At 45.7% G+C, this 26,712-nt stretch overlaps 1 protein-coding gene across 2 annotated transcripts in view; it reads right to left on the reverse strand.

Annotated features, from left to right (window-relative positions):
* Positions 1-26,712, reverse strand: part of mst (misato mitochondrial distribution and morphology regulator) — a 963,151-nt gene that overhangs the window by 692,419 nt on the left and 244,020 nt on the right. For both annotated transcript variants that reach the window (XM_068373866.1, XM_068373867.1), the window contains exon 3: positions 22,976-23,056. In XM_068373866.1, the coding sequence (XP_068229967.1) occupies positions 22,976-23,056 (81 nt within the window). The remainder of the gene's footprint in view (positions 1-22,975; positions 23,057-26,712) is intronic.

Below are 26,712 nucleotides of genomic sequence, written 5' to 3' on the forward strand. Positions count from 1 at the left end.
AAGTAGTGGCCTACTTGGACGACTGGCTGGTGAGGGCAGCATCCAGGACAGAATGCATGCAAGCTTCCCAAAAGGTGATCCAGTTCCTGGAACATCTAGGATTCAAGATCAACAGAAAAAAGTCTCGACTTTCTCCATCTCAAAAGTTTCAGTGGTTGGGAATCCACTGGGACTTACTGTCACACCAACTTTCCATTCCTGTGAAGAAGAGGAAAGAAATAGCAGGTTCTGTCAAGAGACTACTAGAATCCAAAAGGATATCAAGACGCGAACTGGAGAGAGTGCTTGGCTCTCTTCAGTTTGCCTCAGTAACAGACCCTGTGCTAAGAGCACAGCTAAAGGATGCAACCGGAGTTTGGCGAAAATATGCATCAAACGCGCGAAGAGATCTGATAAGACCAATACCGACTCGTCTGCGAACGCTTCTCAAGCCGTGGTCCAAAGCCAAGCAACTGAAGAAATCGGTACTTCTTCAGCCACCTCCCCCCTCAATGACTATTCATACAGACGCTTCGAAGGAAGGATGGGGAGGTCATTCTCACCGGAAAAAAGTCCAAGGAACTTGGTCCAACCTATTCAAGAAGTTTCATATAAACTTTCTGGAAGCCATGGCAGTACTTCTTACATTGAAGAAAGTTTCTCCTCGCCACTCGATCCACATAAGATTGGTACTAGACAGCGAGGTGATAGTGAGATGCCTGAATCGACAAGGGTCGAGGTCACCTCAAATCAACCAAGTGATGTTGGCCATCTTCCGGCTAGCGGAAAAGAAGAGATGGCACTTGTCAGCAGTTCACCTTCAAGGGGTCCGCAATGTGATGGCCGACGCTCTATCCAGGCTCACGCCGATAGAGTCAGAATGGTCCCTGGACGCAGGATCATTCTCTTTCATCTCGAGTCAAGTCCCGGAACTGCAGATAGACTTCTTTGCGACAAAGGACAACAAGAAGTTACATCATTACGTGTCCCCGTACGAGGATCCTTTAGCGGAAGCAGTGGATGCTATGTCCCTCGACTGGAACAGATGGTCCAGGATTTACCTGTTCCCTCCGCACAACTTTCTATTGAGGGTCCTCGACAAACTGAGATCTTTTAAGGGGAAAGCGGCAATAGTGGCTCACAAGTGGCCGAACAGCGTTTGGTTCCCTCTGGCATTAAAACTACAGCTGAAGTTTCTGCCGCTAGCGAGTTCAGAAGTCGACTGTCTTCGCTTCATCACAGAAAACCCGGAACCTGCAGCTCATGATTTTCTCTCCCTAGCGGTGAGAAAAAGATTGGGGATATCAAGAGACAGTATAGACTTTTTAGAGGAATATAAGTCCAAATCTACCAGAAGACAATATGAGTCATCATGGAGGAAGTGGGTGTCCTTTGTCAAGGCGAAGAATCCACAAAAGATCTCGACAGACTTCTGTTTATCATTCTTCATCCCCCTCCACGGTCAAGGTTTAGCAGCCAACACAATATCAACGTGTAAGTCCGCTTTGACAAGACCTATTCTATATGCCTTCCAGGTCAACCTCTCTAATGACACTTTTAACAAAATTCCGAAGGCCTGTGCTAGGCTCAGACCATCAGCACCTCCGAAACCCATTTCATGGTCTCTGGATAAGGTTCTTCATTTTGCTTCAATGATGAATAATGAGGAGTGTGCTTTAAAGGATTTGACCCTAAAAGTTATATTTCTGTTTGCACTCACTTCGGGGGCTAGAGTTAGTGAAATAGTAACCCTCTCGAGAGAGGAAGGTCATGTTCAGTTCTTAGATGGGGGAGAACTGAACCTTTTTCCGGACCCAACGTTTCTTGCCAAGAACGAGCTACCCACCAATAGGTGGGGTCCCTGGAGAATCTGCCCTCTGAAGGAAGATGCATCTCTATGTCCAGTGGAGTGCCTAAAGGTCTATCTTCGTAGAACTTCAGACTTTACGGGAGGACAGCTGTTTAGGGGAAAAACATCAGGCTCAAATTTATCTCTGAAGCAACTAAAGGCGAAAATCACCTATTTTATTCGCAGAGCGGATCCAGATAGTACACCCGCAGGTCATGATCCGAGAAAAGTTGCCTCTTTCATAAATATCTTTAATAATATAGATTTCGAACACCTTCGCTCATACACTGGCTGGAAGTCATCCAGAGTATTCTTTAGACACTATGCGAAGCAAGTGGAGCAACTGAAGAGGTCTGTGGTAGCAGTAGATAGTGTTGTTAAACCTGCTGTTTAAATCTGCGAGGAACAGTGAAATTAATTGGGACGATTAATTCAAGGGTGGGTGTGTAGTCACGGACTGTTTCTACAGACTAAGTGTTAGGCCACTAAGGTGTCCTTATCAACTGTTCCATAAACAAAGGTGAACCAAGCATAAGCGCAGACATGTGTGCCAAGAGTTTCTGATGCTAGTGTGATTGAGTAGTAAGACAGACTATAATAATAATATTAATATTTTGATATTAAAAGTGGCGCATATATGTTTCCTTTTCAGATGAAACAATATTTTCTGTTTTATTGTGATCCTTATGCTTATTTATTTGTTCATCCACATCTTATAATTTTATAATTGTCGATTAACCTATATATTTTTATTGATTTTCAATAAACTAAATCTTTGTGAACCTTGCGTCTTATTCGCCTATGTTGTTTTACTAGAAAATGTATTAGCATTACTCTTAAAACTATGGATAATTTTAACATGAATAGTCCTAAAGATTGTTCCTTGCTACAAGCAAACATTCATTGGTTTATTCTTTCCCCAAGAAGGAAAGACTTCATACCCTATAGGGATGGTAGTGGATATGCAAAATTTATTCCTACACGGATATAAACCTTTGTCCAATCAAGTGATAAGAACAGGCACAGAGGGGGACTTGTCGGTATTTCATACTGACATTGGTGGTTCTTATACAAACTTTGTTTTATAACATATAGGGTGAGACCACTATACTGGCTTGTCTGTTAGTCATCCATAGGTATATGTACTCCTCGAGACTTTCCAGAGTCGAGTATGACTCTTCCCCGTAGGGGGCAGGAAGCACTAACATGTTTTATGCTTAGATGAAATGATGTATGACGGTAACATCATAGGTCTCTAGGTCTATGCTGACCAGGAAATACTTTCTTGAGAGTACGGCACGATTTGGGAATCCACAGATACAGTAATGCTCTGGTATACTTCCATCAAGACGACATGGCCTGAGCCCAAAAAACGGATTTTGAGCGAAGCGAAAAATCTATTTTTGGGTGAGATAGCCATGTCGTCCTGAAGGACCCGCCCTTCCTTTTTATAAAAGGGCTATAGGACCCCTCCCTATAAATGCAGTATCTATAGCACCTCGTGTATTGCTACAAGGAATGAAGATGGCGCCGTCGGCGGCATTGTGTACACACTCGAAGCGGGATAGGGGAGGTACCTTATTAACGGCTCTCCTTTCATTCTCGTTTTTCGTTTTCTTGCCACTTTGACCCCTCGAAGTATTAATTCTATTCGGATTGAAGATAGCTATGTAGCGTGTCAAGAATACGTCCTCTGATATTACGCGATATCCCATGTTAAGTTTATTTAGGGATATTCACTCCAGGAGTTAGAATTCTGGATACCTTAAGGTAAAATTCTCTGGGAATATCACCATAGTCAAATATACCCTAGGAAGCTACCCTAAAGGAACTTCCATCAGGACGACATGGCTATCTCACCCAAAAATAGATTTTTCGCTTTGCTCGAAATCCGTTTTATGTCCCTGCTGCATCGTAACTGGATCCCTGCTGTTCTGGGACCCGAAGGGTTGCTCCAATTGTTTGACCTTGCCGACCGACGGCTTTGTAGAAGATATCCCTGACACTACGGAGTCAAGGGATACAGCAAGGGAAACCCACCAAAGGTGAAAATGAGGTTTCCAGAAGAACTCTCCGGGACCTTACCTACCTAACAAATCTTTGAAGTGCCTACTGTTCCCTAAAGCACAGGTCCAGCCTCCCTCTACCCAACGGACAGTGGACACGGATATCAACAGGCACTGCAAGGCTTGGACATCCACCAAGACCGGACAGGTCCTACTGCTAGAAGGCCCTGAATAAGGAGTGATTCAACCACCCACGGAGGAAGAAAGATCCGTTTCGACGGTGACTGAGGTCCCTCAGCTCACTGTGCCGGCATATCAACCTATGCCGTCAACCTCATCAGCCCCAACTCCCCAACTGGCTAGTCAGGTCGGCAGGAGCGAAATGCTCCTAGAGTGGATCCAGCAGATGCTGACACTGTTCCGGAAGGAGCAAGAGGAGAATAAGCCAGATCTCAAAGAGATGAAGAGAGCGGTACAGGGAAGGAAACGCCCTGGCGCTTCCAGGGGCTCCGCTAAGCCCCTTAAAATATCTGACCTCCCTCACTGCTCCGAACCAACCCCTGGAGGTAGACGGAACACATGCCCATGTTGAATGGGAAGCTTTATATCTCCGAGAAGTTGGGGTCCAATCCTTGAAGAGCTTCAATTCTGGCCCAGCTTTCAGCATACCCAGATTGCTACTTGAGACTGCGAGATGAACCTACATCCCGCGAGGAGACTATACCGAAGGAAGTCATTGTACTCGAACATGACAGGGCACAGGCCATCCTTACCAAGACCCAGAAAGGGGCCGGATATACTAACTCCAAAGTCTCAGCATTGAGCAAGAAGCATCCAACCTTCATTGCTCCTTCCTCCTGAACCTTCCCCCTTTCGGGGAAAGCCCTAGACTATGTCATGAGAGCAATCGAAGAGGGCAAACCCTGCCTAATCCTAGAGAAATGCAAAGCATTATCTCTAGCTATGCCCACCTTCGAGGAGAAGTGGAAAGAGGTACATCTAACCTTCTCTGTCTCGAAGTTGGATCCAGAGATAGCAGGCCAGCAGTTTAATGAGAACCTTCCAAAGTTGCCAAACCATCCTTTGAGAAGGGAACAGGAGACGAAAGATAGTCTTGCCGCCTCCCTGTCTCATCAGAACTGCTTAGAAATGTGTGCAGGCCTTTAATAACGCCCCACCCTTGTGATGGATTTGTAGGCTTTTCTCAGGTCAAAAAAGGACCTGTGGAGAGCATGTGTTTGCCGCAACAACGTTGAAACACGAACCCAAAAAACTGATTTCATCATGTATCTGGGGCGTAGACCCTTTCCCACAGGAAGTGGTCCAAGAAGTCATTACCAAAGCCACCACGGAGAATAGGAACCTGCCAAAAGTGGGGCATGTCCTCAAAGAGGAAATCGTCATTAGAACTGCACAATTTCCGACCGTGACCATGACCACAGTGCCTCAAATGGTAGCCCAGCCGTAAACAACCTTCAAGATGGTCTGTCATCAGCTGGTAGCCAGTCACCTGTGTTTAATCCAGGCTTTGAAAGGCACTCAACCACCTTTCGGCCCTACAAAGATAAGGACCCAAAAAGAAGTCCTCCGGAAATCCCCCAAAGGGTGGAGGAGGACGCGGTCACGGAAACATGTCCTCGGCAACCTCTAAACGATGAGAGGTTCCAGGTAGGAGGCAGACTTTTCCACTTTCATGATCGTTGGACCTTCGATCCCTAGGACCACAGCCAAATTACGAATGGACTTGGTTGGAAATGGAACAAAATTCCACCCTGTTTTCAAGAATTCTTCCAACACTCCACCCCCTTATTGGAAGAATATACCTCAGAACTCTTGAACAAGAAGGCAATGAGGAAAGCAAAGTCCATCAAAATTCCAGGGAAGGCTGTTTTGTGTTCCCAAGAAAGATTCGGATAAACCCAGAGTAATTCTAGACTTGTCTCCATTCAACAAGTTCATCGAGAACAACAAGTTCCGGATGCTTACAGTGCAACACATAAGGACCCTTCTACCAAAAAGGAGTGTATACAGTCTCAAAAGACCTGGCAGATGCTTACTGGCACCTACCAGTCAGTCGCCCCCTCTCCTCCTACATAGGACTCAGGCTACAGAAGACTAAATTTCTCTTCACAGCCATGCCCTTTGGACTAAACATAGCCCAAAAGGTATTCACAAAGCTAACGGACACGATTGCCCAGCACCTTCGCTCCGAAGGAGTACAGGTAGCAGCATACCTGGACGATTGGCGGGTGCGGGCAGCATCCAAGACTACTTGCCTGCAAGCAGCCAGAAAAGTGATCCAGTTCCTGGAACACCTGGGCCTCAAGATCAATCGCTAGAAGTTTCGCCTTCCTCCAGCTCACAAGTTTCAATGGCTAGGAATCCATGAGCACTTGCAGTCCCACCACCTCTCCATTCTATTAAAGAAGAGGAGAGAAATAGCGACATCTGTCAAGAGACTAATCCAACACAAGAGGATTTCAAAATGCCAACAGGAAAGAATACTGGGCTCTCTCCGGTTCGCAGTAGTGACAGACCCGGTGCTATAAGCACAGCCAAAGGATGCGTCAGGAGTCTGGAGAAGATACACATCAAACACTCGAAGAGATCAACAAGGTTGACACCGACCCGATTGCGCACGCCATTAAGGCCGTGATCAACGAATAAGAGCTTAGCACAGACAATTCTCTTGCAATCACCACAAACATCAGTAATGATACACACGGAAGTCTCCCTGAAAGAATGGGGAGGCTATCCGCATGAAATGAAAGGGCAAGAAATTGATCATTCCAGTTAAAAAAAAAAAAACTTTCACATCAACATCTTGGAGGCTATGACAGTCCTCCTGACGTTGAGGAGACTATCCCCTCGCAGAACAGTCCACATCAGACTGGCTCTCAACAACGAGGTGATAGTAATATGTCTAAATCGACAAGGCTCGAGTTCACCTCAGATTAACCACGTGATGTTAGCCATCTTCCGCCCGGCAAGGAAGAGAAGATGGCATTTATCGAGCAGTTCACCTTCAAGGGTTCCGCGATGTGATGGCGGATGCTCTATCCAGGCGAAAGGCAATAGAGACAGAATGGTCTCTAGACGCAGACTCATTCTCCTTTATTTTCAATAAAAGTCCCGGAACTGCAGATCTACCTCTTCGCAACGAGTGACAACAAGAAACTACCTCGTTATGTAGCCCCTTACGAGAACCTTAAGCAGAAGCGATATACGTCATGTCTCTCAACTGGAACGGAAGGAATCGAATTTATCTATTTCCACCAACCAATCTCCTGCTAAAAGTCCTCGACAAGCTAGGATCCTTCAGAGGAACAGCTCCTGTACTGGCCCCCAAATGGCCCAAAAACAATTGGTTTCCTCTAGTTCTAGAATTGAAACTGTAGCTGTTTCCTCTGCCGTAACCAGTTTTATCCAAACTGGTGCACAGGTCGACTGTTACATTTCACCCTCGAGAACCAACAACCTGCATTTCATGATTTTTTCGCCCTAACAGCGAACAAGTTTGGGATCTTGAAGAATATGGCCGACTTCATTGTAGAGTACAAGTCAAGTCCAACCAGGAGACAATGTGAATTGTCTTGGAAGAAAGGGGTAACCCTTGTGAAAACAAGGGGACCAACAGAAATTTCAACAGGTTTCTGTGTCTCTTTCTTCTTTTACCTACTTGAACGAGGCCTGAATTCCACTACAATACCCACGTGTAAGTCGGCCCTGACTAGACCTCTTCCATACGCCTTTGAGACGGACCTCATAAGCGAAACCTTCTTTAAGGTACCAAAGCATGCACTAGACCCAAGCTGGCAACCCCTCTAAAGCCCATTACATGGTCGTTGGTCAAAGTCTTGCACTATGCTTCGAACCTAAACAATGAGGATTGTACTCTAAAGGAACTAACACAGAAAGTGGGGTCCTTGGAGAATCTGCCCACTGAAGGAAGATGTCTCCCTATGCCCATTAGGGTGTCTTAAGGTCTATCTTCGTAGAACTTCAGACTTCAAGGAAGAACAGCTTTTCCGAGGCAAAACCTCAGGATCAAAATCTATCCCTAAAATAACTGACAGCAATGCTCACCACCTTATTCGCAGAGCGGATCCTGACAGCTCACCCGCAGTTCATGATCCTAAGAAAATTGCTTCTTCACGGAACTTCTTCCAACAATATACGAAGCAAGTACATAAAATAAGACATGTTGTGGTGGCGGCGGGTAGTGTTAAAAAACCCGTCGTCTAAGCCTGCGACGAACAGTGAACTGCTTTGGGACTTTCCAGTGCATCGGGTGCATGGGTACATTTATCCTCGAATGCAAATCACAACGATGATTAACACACTGTTCCATATAGGTGCATATCTGACCAATAACACCAGTGCCGAGTGAACGTTGTGTCACAGTGTTCATGCATTTCCAAAATCTGTAAAAATCAGTCGGATTTGGTTTCACATCTCCATTGAGTAGCATCATTTCGATGAAATTACATATTTTTCCGACAGGAGAAAATATGGACCCTGATGTGTTTTCAGTGCCAGATCAGATTCATACCTGATTGTAACTACAATTGATAATCTAGTTACAAGGTAAAATACTAAACGTATTTGCGTCTTATTGCTGCTATCTCAGTTACAGACGAATAAAGCATACTAGAGTTTTAATTAAACCCTAGAAGGTCCCAACTTGAAATCAGAGTACAGATTTCCAAGGGATGAAAAGGGTAATCTCGGAGATTTACCGTCCGTCCCTATGGGGATACAAACTTTGAATCCTTATAGTCGAAGTCGACACTTTCCCTGCAGGGGGAAGGAAGCCCTAAGCTAGTTCCAAGCTTAGTAGATATGACAAATAACGGTAATGTCATATATAAAGGTCTAGGAGACCATATAAGAAACTCATTCAAAGTAAAGGCACTTATAAAAACCCACAGATATTGTACTTTCAAGTCATTCTCTGGTAAACTTCCATCAGGACGACATGGCTGAGCCCAAAAAAATGATTTTGAGCAGAGCGAAATATCTATTTTTGGGTGATATGGCCATGTTGTCTTGATGGACCCTCCCTTCTTTCAAAAGGAGTATAAAACTATGTAATGAAAGATCCAACCCGAAACTCCTCTATCTGCGGCTATTCCTGCTTAAATGCAACAAGGAATAATATGCCATAGTAGTACCGGGCAACCTTGATAACGGCTCCCCTTCATTTCGCAACTCTTCCCCCTCAAAGTGAAACATCTAATCGGGTAGAAGATTGCCCTGTGTCGTATCAAGAGATACGTCCCCTGATTTATGCGATATCCTTAAAAGTTAAATTAAGGATACTCGTGTCAGGAGTTAGAATTCTGGAGACCTATGGTTAATTCTCTGGGAGTATCACTGTAGCCAAATATCCCTTAGAAAGCTGCCTAAAGGAACCTTCCATCAGGACGACATGGCCATATTACCCAAAAAAGGGATTTTGACGAAAGAAAAATCTATTTCTGGGGGAGAGACCTGTGCCGCCCAGTGAAATGCTCCTTAAACATCATTTCTAAGGTAAAAACTGCTATGAATCTACCAGAGAAAAAATTGTATAGGAATACTAGGTTGAACCCAGCTCGCTCACCTAATAAGGTGTCAGTATAAATAACTGGGGCATGATAAATCACAACCAGAGGCCTCGCACATTTAGATATCTCCTCTCAACATCCCCGTTCAGTGAGGTGCCGTTCAACACCCTAGCTCCGATCTCTACTACCAACAGTCCAACCCACGCTAGTGACGTCACTCTTTATAGCACCCAAGATTGGGGCCCAAGAAGGGAGGGACGGGTGGGTTCACTGGGCGGCACAGGTCTCTCGCCAAGAAATAGATTTTTCCTTCGTCAAAATCCCTTTTCTGGGCTCCGACCTGTGCCGCCCAGTGAAATAGTGCCAGAGAATAGGGACCCAAACTTGGCACAATACTTGAGGGAAGTAATAAATACAAAATAATACCAAACGTGATCTTAATATCAGAAAAAGGATAAACAAGGTATCCCGTAGGTAAGTACTCTCAACATAAAGTGCGAATAGTTAAATACAGTAATGGCAAAAAATCCCATACTAGGGATGGCAAGAAAAGACAAGCAGATAATGCAGATCAAATAAATAACATTCTTAATAATAAATAATACAAAACCAGCCCGTAGAGAGTAAGACTAAAAACAGGTAAAATCAAAAACAATTCGTAGAAATTGATCATAACTGGGTATCAAACAATACACCATAAGGGTGTAGATCAAGTAAAACAATACCAAAACTAGGTAGTAACAATAAGTAAGGCAGGTAGGAGGAAAGGAGGATAGAGCAAGACGTTGTGATTAAGACTCAGTACCTTCAGGAGGAACCACATTCCCAGCTGCTACTGTAGCAAATTCTAGAGCTTCCAAAGGTTTTAGGTAGTGGCGTTTAAAAACTTTAGGGGATTTCCAGCCTGTATATTTCGTGAGCTCATCAAATTTCATGTGATGGAAGAAATTAATTGAAGTAGCAACAGCTCGAATATCATGGACATGGGGGAATGATTCAGGATTAGCCTGTTTAATAAAATAAAGGATTTGTTGCCTGATTCCTTTAAGGGTAATGGTTCCTCCATTTTCTCTAATGAATAAGGGCCCTGTGGTTGTAATGGAAGTTCTATTTAAGTAGGATTTCGGGGTGGTAACTGGACACAAGGATGGATCCCGAGGAAGAGGAACAATCTTCCAGGGAGACCATCTGTTCTGAGGGTCCTCATTTTTAGCCAGGAAAACTTTGTTAGGGGAGAGAAGGACTTCTCCCGAAGAGAGGAATTCAATATGACCTGGGTCTCTAAACAAGGCTGATAGTTCTGAAATTCTGGAGCCAGAAGCGAGGCTCAATAGGAACAATGTCTTCCTTAACAGTGCCATGTAATTGCAGGATTCATTAAGAGTGTCAGAGGCCAGCTTCAGGACATCGTTCAAAAACCAGGAAACTGCACTAGGGCGAGTTGATGGTTTTAATCTGGCACAAGCTCTCGGGATGGACGAGAAGTATGAATCCGTAAGGTCAATATCAAAACCAATATGGAAGATCTTTTTCAAAGCTGACTTGATCGTAGTGATAGTGTTGGCTGCCAGGCCTGATTCAAAGAGAGTTCTGAAGAAGGTTACAGTTAGATTCATCGTCATCTTTTCAACCTTTGAGTCCTTTAAAAACTTAGCAAGCTTTTTAACAGCCGAGTCATCATGACGGAGGGTGGATTCCCTTTTGTCCGATTCCAAAAATAGGGTATTTAGAGGGTCAATATTTGCACCCTTTTGAGCTGCAAACTTCATGAAGTCCATAAAGTTAGGGCACTCTGAATTCTTGAGGAAGCTAACACATTGCGAGTTTGTACTACTTGTGTTAGTATAGGGTTGGGTATGTGCCGAGGGCAGAGGCCCAGTTCCAGCAACAGAGGGAACCAACTGCTCTTGGGCCAGTTGGGGGCTACCAAGCCACTCAGCTTCTGAAAGACCTGAGTTTGTCCCATACTTTCAATAGGAGATTTATCGGAGGGAACAGATAAATCCTCTTCCAAACGTTCCAATCTAACATCATTGCGTCTGTGGCATAAGCCCGAGGGTCCAGGTTGGGGGCCACGTAACATTCTAGTTTGTGGTTGGATTCCGTCGCAAACAAGTCCACCTGGAGACCCGGGACCTGAGATAAGATCCATTTGAATGACTGTTTGTCTAGGGACCATTCCGACTCCAGCGGAGTTGTCCTCGAAAGTGCGTCTGCCCCTACATTCCGCACTCCCGCAAGGTGGACTGCTGACAGATGCCACTTGTTCGATGTCGCCATGGAAAAAATTGCTAACATGACGTGGTTTATGTGGGCTGACTTGGAGCCTCCTCTGTTTATGCAGTGGACTATGACTGCGCTGTCTAGAACCAGCCTGATATGAAGGTTCCTGGCTGGGTTCAGTCGTTTTAGAGTAAGGAATACTGCCATGGCCTCTAGGACATTGATGTGAAAGTGTCGTAATATCATCGACCAGTCCCTGGACTTTCTTGTGTTGGGAGTATCCTCCCCACCCTGTTAAGGAGGCGTCTGTGTGAATGACGAGTCCTGGGGCCGGATATTGTAAGGGGACTGACTTCGATAGGCTTTTGACTTTCGTCCATGGCTGAAGACTCTTTCGTAGGATTGGGGAAAGTCGAGCTCTTTTGTCTCGACGCTTCTTGTTTGCCCTGGAGCGCCATACTCTGTTTATGTCCTTTAGTTTGGCCTTTAGGACAACGTCTGTTACAGAGGCGAACTGCAAGGAGCCTAGGATTCTTTCCTGGTTCCTCCTGGACGTCAACTTGTCCTGAGAAACCGTTTCGTGTTCTTTGCTATTTCTGTCCTCTTGGCTTTCGGGAGGCATAGCGTATGGGAACGTAGGTCCCATTGTAATCCCAGCCATTGAAACTTGGTCTTCGGGACCAGGCGGGATTTGTCGAGGTTGACTTGAAACCCTAACTGACGAAGGGAGGTGAGAACCTTGTCTGTTGCCATGAGGCAGTTCCTGACGTTGTTTGCCCAGCGAGCCAGTCGTCCAGATAAGCCACTATTTGAATCCCTTGGGTTCGAAGTTCTTCGATTACCGTCTCTTCTAGTTTGGTGAAGATCCTGGGCGCTATGTTGAGCCCGAATGGCATCACTTTGAATGCATAGGCTTGTTTGCCTAGTTTGAAGCCTAGGAAAGGACGAAAGTGCCTTGCTATTGGAACGTGATAGTAGGCATCGGTAAGATCTATAGAAGTGGTGACGGCCCCACGGGGAAGTAAGGTCCGCACCTGAGAGACGGTTAGCATGCGGAACCTGTCGCAACGAATGAAGGAGTTCAGACAGGACAGGTCTAGGATTACTCTTCGCTTGTCTGAGCCTTTCTTTGGCACGCTGAACAAGCGACCTTGAAATTTTAAGCGATGGACTCTGGATTGCGTTCTTCTGCAATAGGTCTTCTGTATATGATCTTAGTTCCTCCGTTGGAAGTCGATAGAAACTGGTCAGTGGAGGGGGCCCTTTTATCCAGCTCCACCCCAGACCCTTGGAAATTATGCTGGAAGCCCAATTGCTGAACTTCCAACGGTCTTGAAAGATGTAAAGTCTCCCTCCTACCTGAAGATTTTCAATGGACTGAGGATGACTTGCCTCCTCTGCCTCTGCGGAATGCCTTGCCTCGGTTGAAACCCCTTCCGCCACCTCTGTTACGAAAGGCACCTCTGGCGCCAGAGCCTCTGTTGCGTTGGTAGCCTTGGAAGGAACCTTGGGACTCGTAGGTGGGGTTAAAGGCAGGGGAGGTAGCATACGAGGTCCATGCTACCTGTGCCTGAGGGACCAACACATACTGTTGTTGAGGTTGTCCCTTCGAAGTAGAAGGTTGGGGTTGTACAATCTGAAGGGCTGTCTGTTCTGGGAGGAATGGAAGGGCCCCAACCTCTTCCTGCCTCAGGCCGAGGCGCCAGCTGGTTCGAACTTCCGCTTGGGGACTAGGCCCCATCTAACTTTGAGGCTCTGGTTAACCCTAGCTGCCTCGCTGAGTACGGAGTTTACCAAGTCCTCCAGGAAGAGGTCCGGGCCCCAGACCGGGGCTTTGATGAGCCTATTAGGCTCATGCCTGATGGTAGCCTCGGCTAACACGTGTCTCCGGCAACGGAATCTTGCGTTGAGAAACTCGAAAGCATCAACTAACAAGGTCTGTAGGAGGGATTTGGTGAGAACATTAAAAAGAGATTTCTCCTCGTAAGTGATGGCGGTCATCTCGGCCAAAGTGACTGAATTAATCGACCTACTCAGCCTGCAACGGGCCTCGAACTCAAGGCGGATTAGTGATTCCGGGAGCTTGGGGAAGCGTTCGCTGAACTGTGTGGAAGCACAGTCAGCACTCAGTTTGCCTGCCGTGAAGGTAGCCGGGGCGTTACGCCAGCACTCGTGGTCACCTGGGAAGAGGAGGGAAGTCAAGTCTGTCTCCCGGAGCTGGGGCAGAGGCTTTTCTTCCTTGGCGGACTGATAGGCGATGTCCATGATCTTGGTGACGCATGGGGTGGGGGTTTGTTCGTCAACCACAAACATCGTATAAGAGCTCTTGTGGGTTGTGAGCATCGTGTTCACACAATCCCACCCGTTTAATGCCCGGACCAAGGTAGACTGGGCCTGTTCCTTGGGATAAATAACAGTCTCCCTAGGGACTTTATCTAAGCGGATCAGAGCCTCTTCGGTCAGACGAGCGAAGCCGGGGAAGGGGAATTGGAGTCCCGGCGGATAGAACTCGAAGTCCTCGATAGGCCGGGTGCCAAAACCCTCGATGGTCAGCATGCCATCTGTAAAAGGAGAATGCAGAGCCATCCTCCAAGGGTTACTTTTGGTGAATGGTGGGAGCTTGTAAGCGTCAGGGATGGGGTATTGCTGCTGTTGTGGCAGCCCCGAACGCATGAGCCCTTGTACCAAGTTCTCATTGTTGGAGATCCTCTCAGTGAGGGATGACATTAAAGACCCGATCTGGGAAAGAAGTTCCTTAGAAAAGGATTTCGGGTCGAAGGGTTCCTCCAGGGCGGGAACTGGAGCCGGCGTAGATATCGAACCATGAGAGGTCGAAGATGCGGCAGCGGAGTCTTTGGGGACTCTAGAGGATGAAGTCTTGACCGACTTCGGGGATTTTCAAGACTTTCGGGTCTTGAGTAAAGGCTTACGGTGAGCCTTAACCTTCGGGGTAACTGGGCGGGGCTTGAAATCAGCCCCGGGTGTCCCCGGAAAGCCCTGAAAAGAAGAATGAGCAGAAGTAGAAGAAAAAGTCGGACTAAGGAGAGGAATCTTAGCCCGGGACCCACCTGCCTCACCTACCTCACTACCTATGTCCGGTTCGTCAAGAGCCATCGGTTCTATGTCCAGGTTGAGGGTAGCGACGTCTTCTGTGATAGTCCCGCCCGTGTCCTCCTGGCCCGGGGCTAAGAGCAGTGACTCGATCTTCTCAATAATGGGGTCCGCCACGTCCTTGGGGACCGCAGCCAATGTCTTAGCATTGGGGTATATGAGAGAACACCATTCCTCTGAAAGAATGTAAGGCTTTTTAGCCTTTACGTTGCGGGCGAACCCGCCCATCCAGACTTTGAGGGTCGCCAGGGTTGAGGTCTTAGCCGGCTGGGAGCTCTGAAAGAGAATAGATTATTACTGGAGGTAAGTGGTTTCCACAAGGGAAGTAAAATAAGAAGACTTGGGATCTCCTTGCGAAAACGAGGCCATCGAAAGGGGGACACGTTGAAAATAACATGAATGACAGAGGATAATACAATGTAAATTTAAAATTAACCGTAATTCCACTTACCGAGTCTGAGGTGAGCGTGGAGGCCAGCTTATAACAGACTACGCAATTGTCCGGGTGCCAGACGGTCAATCCATCCACAAGGATAGCACAGTGGGCGTGTGATCAACAAACGTCGTGGCCGCAGGGTTGGTGGAGGACCGCCGAGCAGGCTGTCATCGCACAGCGTACCGTCTGTAAAATAAAGATACATAAGTATCACGTGGTAAGCTAGAGGAGCCCGGGAGCTTCGGGAGCTTAAAGTACACCGCTATAGCAGTGGGTAAACATTCTTAAGCCGTAAGGGCGATAAAACACTTAATAGGTAACAGCTTAATAGGTAACAGAATAAGTCAATCTGTAACTATGATCATACAAGGGGGGACAGTCGAGTAAAAGAACTATATATATAAATATAAGATTAATCGACTATGGTTAGGGATATACGCTGGCTCCGGAGAGACAACTGAGAGAGCCCGGGGCTCGTGTTAGCCTACCGGGGTAGGCAGGACATGGGAGGGGGGGTTGTCGGGAGTCAGAGCCTCACCGACGGGCTCAAGGACCTTAACCAAAAACTCGACAAGATAACTAGGTCCGGAAGCTACGAACGGGGATCCCGTAGATAAAATTATTAACATCGAGTGGGGTCCGTGAAGTGCGGAACGCTACACGGGGAGGGTGAAGGGAGGGATCCTATAATGGGTCCGTGGGGTGCGGAACCGGGAGGTAGCATCCAGGAACAATATGTGTATATAAAAGACATGGAACCCAAAACATAGCAGAAATCCCTCCCGCCAACCGATGGCCAATCGGAGCGGCGGGGAGGAAACGGCTACGGGAGGGTAAGGAAAAACTATAAAATCTATAACATCTATAACATATAGCCTCGCTAACGTTCAAGGTCCGCCCGTGAAGGAGCCAGGCGATATCCCCGGGGATGGGGGGGAGGGGGGAAAGGGTACGAGAGGACTCGACCCGTAAATCAAAGCAGCTGACTCCAAGGCTTGAGGAGCGAGAGGCATCCCTGAAGTGGGGATGTAGGCGGGGGGAGGCTATTACGTGGACAGAAAGACCAGGCGTACCAACCTGGTCGAAGAACCACGACATAATGAATGATCAATACGGATAGACATAATATAATTGATATGGTATAAAATAAGTAGGAAAGCATGCGAATAATATAGTAAGAGAGGGACGCAAGGGAGAGGCAGGGAGGGGCCGAACCCTCCAGCGCGGGGAGGACCGAGCTGGGCAGGGGGGCCAATATAACACAAAGTCGGTGAGGTGCCGACATAAAACTATGAAAACAAACTGCCTCGCGAGAGTCCCACTCAAACTAAAGCAACTACTAATCGATAAAAGTAATGTAACGTATCCGCTTAGGATATGAAAACGTAATAGCGTGGAGTAACATAAAAAACTAGCAGTGCCCGAAGGCGATCAGGCATGCCAACCTAACACGAACTATGATACCGTAATAGCATAACAACTGTATCGTAAATAACAGGATAATGAAATACCACAACAAAATAAAATAACACGGGGTGTGAACCGTGAATTACCCAGATAGGTTCAAAACGAAAAACAATCAGTATGGAAGACTAATTGAAAGGCGTTAAGAACGAGAGAGAGAGAGGAGGTAGCCAGCCGCCGTGGCGGTCCTGAAGCGGGGCCGCGAACAGGGAAAATTAAAAACTGTGATAAAATAACAACTAAGGGCAAGGCTACCTCCAAAGACTCAAAACTCATAGATCTGGTACTTAACTTCGATGGAGTGACAGTAGAGTCCGACATCATGAGATAAATCCTGGGTAAATCCGGGAAAAACACACACCGAAAAAGAGAACAGCGTGAACACAAGGTGCTATGAAAAGGAGAGTCGTCACTGGCGTGGGTTAGACTGTTGGTAGTAGAGATCGGAGCTAGGGTGTTGAACAGCACCTCGCTGAACGGGGATGTTGAGAGGAGATATCTAAATGGTGCGAGGCCTCTGGTTGTGATTTATCACGCCCCAGTTATTTATACCGACACCTTATTAAGTGAGCGAGCTGGGTTCAACCTAGCATCCCTATACAATTTTTTCTCTGGTAGATTCATAGCAGTTTTTACCTTAGAAATGATGTTAAAGGAGCATTTCACTGGGCGGCACAGGTCTCTCGCCCAGAAATAGATTTTTCGCTTTGCTCAAAATCCGTTTTTTGGGCCTCAGCAAACAAGAACGTCATCACCTGTGTAGCTAGCCTCTTCATGGCCGTACATTGGGAAATACACACGCAGAAAATCTTACTTAAGAATCGAGGTGTTCCATTTTTTAACAACTCTGTACAGAGTACAGGTGTAATAGAGACAGTATACTAATTGATATAGTGATAGGGAAGTTCTAAGGCTCTTGCTGGGTCCCCAACTTCTACATTTTTAAATAGCAGTTACACGTAATCTTTGTTTTTGTTTTTGTCAGCCTTGTTACTGCATTTTTGTTTTATGTAAAATTAGTATAAGATTTTGTTTATAAGGCTTTAGTTGTAAATTTAATTTTTTTCTTTTGAAGTGCTGTTTTAACCTCCTCCCAGCTCGTTTAAAGATTTATAAGTGTCTAGTTTAACGCTTGTTTCTTTTCTGTTTTTAGAGTCCTTGGTGAGAAGAGACACCTGTGTTTATTTGCGAGGAACTCGAGTGTTAGAAAACACAGTTCGAGCACGAGGTTACCCGGACCTACTTCAGCAGCCGGCTTATGTGAGCTTTTCCGAGGATTGCGACACCAACGGTTGACGGCTTTTAGCAGGTGCATTTCTGCCACCTGCGGTGACTTTGTGACTTGCATTTCCTATGTGTTCTTTTCTGCAGTCCGCAGGGCCAACATAGGAATCCCGGCTTTAAGGTGGACTCGGGAGAGACACCACCGTCAATGCATCCTCGCCATAGTCAGCTGCAGGAGCCTTGGAGCTCGTGGTGGCATGTAGAGAGGCAGTTGCCAGGTAGGAGAGATTGTGTACCCTTTTCTTGGGTTGGGGCTCCATTTCCCTCCCTTTTGATGAGGAGTCCTGCTAAGCTGCACTCCCTTCGGTAGCTGAGTGTTAGTGGAGTCGCTACCTTGGTTGGAGGAGGTGATTTCTTCCAGCCCTCAAAGAGTGTGAGAATATTTATATATTTTGTGTTTTGTGTATGTGTAGTTCTTGAGTTATCTCCTTGAGAGTGTGGTGTTTCCCATTGGGAAATTTTGTTATTTGTTAATTGTTATTTGTTAATAGTTAGTTGTAAGTTTTTAATTAAAATTGTTAGGTAGTCACAAGGTTGACTGTTCTAAAAATTGTTGTTAATAAATATTGTTAAGTTTTCCCAAGTGTTTTCGTTTCCACTGACCAATTTTTATGCTGGATATTTTTATAATCACTGACCTCTCTTATCGTGCAATAAGAACTTGCACCACGGCCCGACAAGGGTCGTAACAGCAGTGGAGAAGGGAAGTCATCTTGAATGTTATAGTATTTCCGCTATCTCACATATGGAGTAGGAAATATCTTTGACAATTTGCTCACCCTAAGTAAATCCCGTCTCGCAGAAATCTGCGTGTCATCCTTCGCAATGGACTCGACAGCCAACATAGACCATGATACCTAGGTATTAGGTTGGCTAGGGCACCAGCCACCCGTTGAGATACTACCGCTAGAGTGTTATGGGGTCTTTTGACTGGCCAGACAGTACTACATTGGATCCCTCTCTCTGGTTACGGTTCACTTTCCCTTTGCCCACACACACACACACACCGAATAGTCTGGCCTATTCTTTACATAATCTCCTCTGTCCTCATATACCTGGCAACATTGAGATTACCAAACCATTCAACTTCACCAAGGGGTTACTGCACTATAATTGTTCAGTGGCTACTTTCCTCTTGGTAAGGGTGGAAGAGACTCTTTAGCTATGGTAAGCAGCTCTTCTAGGAGGACACTCCAAAATCAAACCATTGTTCTCTAGTCTTGGGTAGTGCCATAACCTCTGTACCATGGTCTTCCACTGTCTTGGGTTAAAGTTCTCTTGCTTGAGGGTACACTCGGGCACACTATTCTATCTTATTCCTCTTCCTCTTGTTTTATTTAAGTTTTATAGATTATGTAGGAGATATTTATTTTAATAATACTCTTCTTAAAATATTGTATTTTTCCTTGGTTGTAGCTTAGCATGTAATGATAATAATAATAATAACAGTTGTCTGTTGGCTCCACAGCACGGCATAGCACATCTATAGCTATGTCTACCCTAAGGAAGAGAGTAAGGGGCCTCAATGAGTCAATTGATCACTCAAATGCAGCCGACAGCATAAATGCAGATTCTGACTCGGTTTTCTCCGTGTTAGGAGCCTTAGGACTAGCAGCTGGAGGGAAATTGGCAAACAAGTTGTCAGAATCAATATCGAGGTCATCATCTGAATTAGCAATAGGGGAACGAGGTGTAGGAGGGTTCACGCTGACCCCGAGTTGATTTAGCAGTCATAGAAGACTGAACCCGCCTCTGAAGGTTTGGGTCCTCCGAGGGTTTGAAAGCCCAAATCTTCAGAAGGGTGTTCGCATCTTTCTGTTCACAAGGCTTTCCTATAAGAGGCGAGAATACTGGGCAATGCCTCATCCTACCCCGTAACTGAAACTGGTTTCACTGGAGCTGGTACTGGGATGGACGGTGCCTCCAAAGCGGAAGAATGCACAACCTCTATAGGGTAGAGTATATAAGTCAATGAAGGAAATCTCCCTCGGAGATCTCGACCCCTAATGGGACCAGAGATGGAAGGTTTCACTGGGCGGAGGCGTGACCTGTCTAGGTTGACGTCGCCTGACCAGGTTTGATGGGAACAATGCGCAACTTTTCCCACATTGGATTAGTGCCAGATAGTTTGGCTCTGATCCCTAATGCCTTTTGGTGACCTGCTGCTGGAAAAAGCATTGGAAACCTACCAACTCTGGGTACTGAGCAAGAGGGCACAGCATAAGCTGGCATCGCTGGAGCTGGTACCATCAGAGACGGTGCCTGAGACGGGTTAAATATCGTGCTGGTAATGTTAGCAGCATGACCCAATCTTGGGTCAGAGGGAGCCTGAGGATCGCCGTGGTGAACAGCTACCCTCCCAGCAACGGTCATAATCAGGTCTGTCAAAGTTCCATGGGAAGCAGGGACAATGGCAGCCACTATTCTGAGAATCTCCTGCAGGAAAGTCTCACAAGACAACCCTGGCATAGCTGATTCCCAGACAATCTTCCTCTGGACTGGGGCTCAAACCTGCTGGGAAGGAGCCAAAGGACTACGAAACTGGTTCGTGAGTACCCCCTTGAGAGAAAAAAGGTGATCATAAATGATTACAAGTACCAACAGGATGCTCAGCTACCTGAAAGTGATCGCGCCATAGATCCTTGCTCGCCACTAAAGCACAGAAGACTGGTTAGTGAGATACTAAAGGTCTGTAATGACCTCCCTTCTGTAATCTATCTGGCAAGCTCTGACTTGCACAGTGTGCCTGGTAATTTATCAAAGGTAACTACACTCACTGAAGACTACAGGAGAGACCCCTGCTGTGAGAGCATGCTGGCTTGCAGAGCGATTGCTGGAATCGTCTGTGAGCTCAGCTCCGAAGAGAGAGTGTGCAGGCGACACATGCGCTGGAGCTTCTGAGCTACCTGGGGAGGTGGACTCCCAGGTGAGGACATCCTTTTGCACTTGGAAGGGCATCAGCCGAACCCCGAAGGGCCGGCAAGCTCAGAAGGCAGAAAAACACTAAAGTCTTCTTCCCGCTAAGCAAACTCCACGTACACACTAACCTTGGAGGGAGAGTGTGCTGGGGAAGAACTCTGGCAGAGAACCATCCTATGGATCCTCAAGTGGGCGAGGATCCTGGAGGGCAAAGGTTCGAGGGGCATGATACTGCAAAGGAGGGACTCCCTTCTGTCGGCTCTAGCGGGGGAAGTGCAGAAGTCAACCTCAGGAGGAGCAGGAATTCTCTCCTGCTGTGCACCCCTGGCTAACACTTCCAACAGCCAATCCTTAGAGGGTGGACCTGAAAGACCGATCGAGCAGAGTCAGAGAAGGGGAAATAGGGGTAAGAGAAAGAAGCCGAGATTTCTTCAACCTCCAGGAAGACCACAAAAGTGAAGAATCCCTCTCAAGACTTCTTCCTCCCCCTGCCATACTGCTCCCACTGGGAGGATGGCCACTACCTACACTGGGCAATGGGAAGCCTCCGAGCATGAGTGTCCTCTGCACGAAGGGTAAAGACGGTGAGTAAGATACAAGAGTCAAACTTACTGCCCGACTAGGATGGGATTTGGGCTATGTTCAACACCCCCAGATTATGAGTCAACCTCAGAACAGTGTTGAAGATGGACAAAGTCATAGGGGAAGCCAGAGACATTTATATAGTTGACATTATCATAAATGAAGCTGTAATGACAGCTAATGCAGTTGTGCGGCACCTAGGGTTGATAATGACGCAATGCAGGATAGGTGCTCTAGCATTCCATCAATGTAATGAGATTCCAGAGGTGAAAGAGACGATGAGTAGGTGAAAAATGTGAATTCGCAAAATAACGTTTCTGTTGACGGGATGCCAAGGCATATTTTACATATGTAGATAGTGAGGAAAGTGAAAGTAAACAAGAAGATGAAGGGAAACAAGAGGACCTGGAAGTGGAAGTAGTTGAGCACTACAGTCTACAAGGAACATACGCCCTCCTGTTTGGATGAGGGATTTTTTTGTAGGAGGAAGCTGAAGATGAATGATCTGGAGATCAAGGGTGGGTGTGGTGTAAACAGTATATAATTAAAAGTATGGGGAGTAATTCTAGACTTAAGTATGTTATTATTAGTATTGTGTAGAAGTTATTAGTTATAGGATAAGAAAATCTCAAGTGTACAGTAAAGCAAAGCAATGGGAACACAGTAGTATTGAGGGCAGTGAAAGATGGAATTGTTTTATTTGGGATCAAGAATCTGTTGGTGATGGTTCTAGGTTGGTTAGTTTGTGTAAAGCTGTTTTTTTTCAATGATGATCAAAACTAGAGTGGATTGTAGAAGGGATAGACTGGTGGAGAAGGTGGAGGCTATTAGTAGGTAAGGTCAGAGTGTTTATGTCTGTTGCTGCCATGTTTGTCCAGTGTTTGTTTATCTTTGTCCTGTGGTGTGCTTGGGCTGTAATGTGCTTCTGCTATGGTGTCTCGACTGATGTTTGTGTGCAGTAGTAATAGTGGTGTCATCAGTGTTGTCTCATGGTGCAAGCTGGAGTATGAAGATCTTAAGCCAGTTCAACTTTTCTGGAGATGATTAAGGTGAGTTCCCAGTGCATTTCCTATCTAGCGACAAAAGATATAAAAAAAAAGGTTGGACACAGTCACTTACTACCTCATCCATTAGCCAAGATAATGCAAGAAGAAAGAAAATGTAACTGCTATGCAAAAAATTAGCAGTTAGCCTGGTGTTCTCAGTCTTCTCTAAACTATCCTGAAATAAACGTAAACAACAGAAGAAGGTCAAGGTGTTATTAAACTTTAAATTACTTTAAGTTCTAATTTCAAATAACAGCTGACATAACTTTAAAGAAGAGGAAATGAGAGTGAACAACATTGCTCAACTGCCAGATGGTGTGATAGTTCCCAGAGGGGGAGGCATTTTGCAGAGGAAGAGATAAGGGGATATTTTAATTTTGGGGTACATGCAGCCAGCTTTGAGTAGAAGCAATATGCACATTAGGGGAGTTTCACAAAAATAAAACAGATTGGAGAGTAATTCAAAGGTCTAATAATCTTCATATATTAAAAGGGTGAACAAAAACAGTAGATCATATATGACTTACCTGTAAAGTAATACCTTCTCTAAATAAAAAGTCATGGTTAATATCCGTGGAGGCAGGGCTATCATACACAAAACTTGCTTCCTGAAAGGAATATACAGTATATTCAGTTCAATACAAAAAACAGCTCCTTCTCTAAAACTAGATTGTGTTCTAACAATTCTGATACCAGTAGATGAGCGCACAACCTTCTTAAATATGATAAAAAAAAGGAAACAGAATCTTAAAAATTAAATTTATCATTTTAATATTTATCCAACATTCATTGAGTTATACATTTAGCAATAGCTTGGTTGACTTAACTCAAAATTAAAGAACAATTAATAGATTTTGACGTAAGAAAAATGGTATTTTTATTATAAAATGAATTTTTAAATATACTTACCTGATAGTTACATATATATAGCTTAAATCCCGCGTTTCGCACAGCACGGCAGAAATTCAAATTTCGCGGCAATCGCCAAAATGACAGTAGGTGGTCATACATGAGCGCCATCTCTCAAAGGTTCCCAGAACCATCCCCAACATTCTTCAGAAATTCCATGCCTCTGTTTTCAGAGGGGAGGAGGGAGCTTAAAATTATACACAGGAAAGAATTAATATTCAACTTTCCAGAGGATGAAGATGCTGGAGATTGCATGATTATTCCGAAAACTTGCAACAAAACACTGGGAACACTTTGGGAGAACACCTACCTTATATGCTACAAGTAAAAGGAATGGTGGCCGGTAGTAGTACGGATAGGAGGTCCACCGGGTACCTAGATCGGCACCCCCTTTCGTTCGCCACTCTTCTCCCTTACATCAAAGAGTTGAATCTATTCGGGGTGAAGATTGCTATGTGTCGTATCTAAAAAATACGTCCCTGATCCCTAGCGATATCCTTAACTGGATACTCGCGCCAGGAGTTAGAATCCTGGAGAACTTCGGTTATTTCTCTGGGAGTATCAATGCAGCAAATATCCCTTAGAAAGGCTGCCTAAAGGAACCTTCCATCAGGACGATATGGCCGAACCCAAAAAATTTCATTATTGGAATAATACCACTCAATGGAGATGTGAAACCAAATCTGTCTGACTTGATCAGATTTTGGACATGCATGAACACTGTGATGCAAACATTCACACTGCACTGGTGTTATTGGTCAGATGATGCACCTGTATAGAACAGTCTGTTAACCATCATAATGATTTGCACTAGAAGGTACGAATATCCATGCGCCCGATACACTGTTGAGTCCCAAAACAGTCCACTGTTCATCGCAGCACTTGACGACTGGTTTTATGACACTATCCGCCGCCACCACAAAGTGTTTTATTTCATGTACTTGCTTCGCATAGTGTTTATAGAAGACCCTGGATGATTTCCTCCCAGTGTATAAGCGGAGCCTCTCAAACTCCATGTGTTGAAAGAAATTAAACGAAGAAGCAACTTTTCTCGGATCGTGACCTGCGGGTGTACTGTCAGGGTCCGTTCTGTGAATAACATAGGTGAGCTTCGCTCTCAGTTGCCTTAGGGATAGGTTTGATCCTGAAGTTTTGCCTCTGAAGAGCTGTCCTCCCTTGAAGTCTGAAGTTCTTCAAAGATAGACCTATAGACAATCTACTGGGCATAGAAAGACATCTTCCTTCAGTGGGCAGATTCTCCAAGGACCCCACCTCTTAGTGAGTAGCTCATTCTTGGCAAGAAAGGCAGGATCAGGAAAAAGGTTCAGTTCTCCTGTGTCTAGGAACTGATTATGGCATTCATTTCTGGATAAGGCCACTATTTCACTAACTCTAGCCCCTGAAGCTATTGCAAACAGAAAGATGACTTTCTGTGTTTGATCCTTTAGAGTAAATTCCTCATTGTTTAGGTTCGAAGCATAGTGCAAGACTTTGTCCAAAGACCACGTGATGGGCTTTGGTGGGGTTGCTGGCTCGAGCCTAGCGCATGCTTTTGGGATCTTATTGAAGATTTCACTTGTGAGGTCCACCTCAAAGGCATACAGAAGTGGTCTAGTCAGGGCCGACTTACACGCGGTAATCGTGGTGGAAGCCAGGCCTTGTTCGTGTAGGTTTCCTTGTCTTCACAAAAGACACCCATTTCTTCCATGACAATTCATATTGTCTCCTAGTCAAACTTGACTTATACTCTTCGATGAAGTCAACCTTATCCTTCGAGATTCCAAACATTTTGTTCGCCGCTAGGGCGAGAAAATCATGAGATGTAGGTTGTTGGTTCTCGAAGATGAAGCTTAGACAGTCGACTTCTGGACCAGTTGGGATAAAACTGGGTTCAGCAGAGGAAATAGCTTCAGTTTCAATTCTAGAACTAGAGGGAACCAATTGCTTTTGGGCCATTTGGGGGCCACTACTGCAGCTGTCCCTCTGAGGGATCTTAGCTTGTCGAGGACTTTTAGCAGGAGATTGGTTGGTGGAAACAGATAAATGCGATTCCAACTATTCCAGTCGAGGGACAAGACGTCTATCGCTTTTGCTTGAAGGTCCGTGTAAGGGGCTACATAACGAGGTAGTTTCTTGTTGTCGCTCGTTGCGAAGAGGTCGATCTGCAGTTCCGGGACTTTTTCCGAGATGAAGGAGAATGATTCTGCGTCTGGGGACCATTCTATCTCTATCGGCTTTCGCCTGAATAGAGCGTTCGCCGTCACATTGCGGAACCCTTGTAGGTGAACTGCTGATAAGTGCCATCCCCTCTTCCTTGCCAGGTAGAAGATGGCTAATATCACATGGTTGATGTGAGGTGATCTCGAGCCTTGTCGATTTAGACATTTTACTATCACTTCGTTGTCCAGGACCAATATGATGTGGATTGCTCTGCAAAGGGATAGTTTCTTCAACATCAGGAAAACTGCCATAGCTTCCAAGATGTTGATGTGAAAGGTTTTGAACTGGTGCGACCAATTCCCTTGCTCTTTTCTCTCATGAGAATGGCCTCCCCATCCTTCAGAGGAGGCGTCCGTGTGTATCATCACTGATGGTTGTGGTGGTTGCAGGGGAATTGTCCATGCTAGGCTCTTGGCTGTTGATCATGGCCTTAACAGCGTGCGCAATAGGGTTGGGGTCAACCTTAGTTGATCTCTTCGAGCGTTTGATGCATATCTTCCCCAGACTCCTGACGTATCCTTTAGATGTGCTTTTAGCACTGGGTCTGTCACTGCTGCAAACTGGAGAGAGGCCAATACTCTTTCGTGTTGGCGTCTTGAAATCCTCTTGTGACGGATTAGTCTCTTGACAGCTTCCGCTATCTCTCTCCTCTTCTTGGATGGAATGGAGAGATGGTGTGACTTTAAGTCCCATTGGATTCCTAACCATTGGAACTTCTGAACTAGAGAAAGGCGAAACTTCTTGCGATTAATCTTGAAGCCCAGATGTCCCAGGAACTGGATCACCTTTTCGGCTGCTTGCAGACAAGTAGTCTTGGATGCTGCCCACACCAGCCAATCGTCTAGATATGCTACCACTTGAACTCCTTCGGAGCGTAGCTGCTGGACAATTGTGTCTGCTAGCTTCGTGAATATCCTTGGGGCTGTGTTCAGTCCGAAGGGCATTGCTCTGAAGACAAATTTCTTCTTCTGTAGCTTGAATCCTAGGTAGGAGGAGAAGGGGCGGCTGACTGGCAGATGCCAGTAAGTGTCTGCCAGGTCTAATGAGACTGTGTACGCCCCTTTGGGTAGAAGGGTCCTTAAGTGTTGCCAAGTAAGCATTCGGAACTTGTTGTTCTCGATGAACTTGTTGAGTG

The sequence above is a fragment of the Palaemon carinicauda genome, chromosome 5 (genome assembly GCF_036898095.1).
Source record: "Palaemon carinicauda isolate YSFRI2023 chromosome 5, ASM3689809v2, whole genome shotgun sequence".
Classification (NCBI taxonomy): domain Eukaryota; kingdom Metazoa; phylum Arthropoda; class Malacostraca; order Decapoda; family Palaemonidae; genus Palaemon; species Palaemon carinicauda.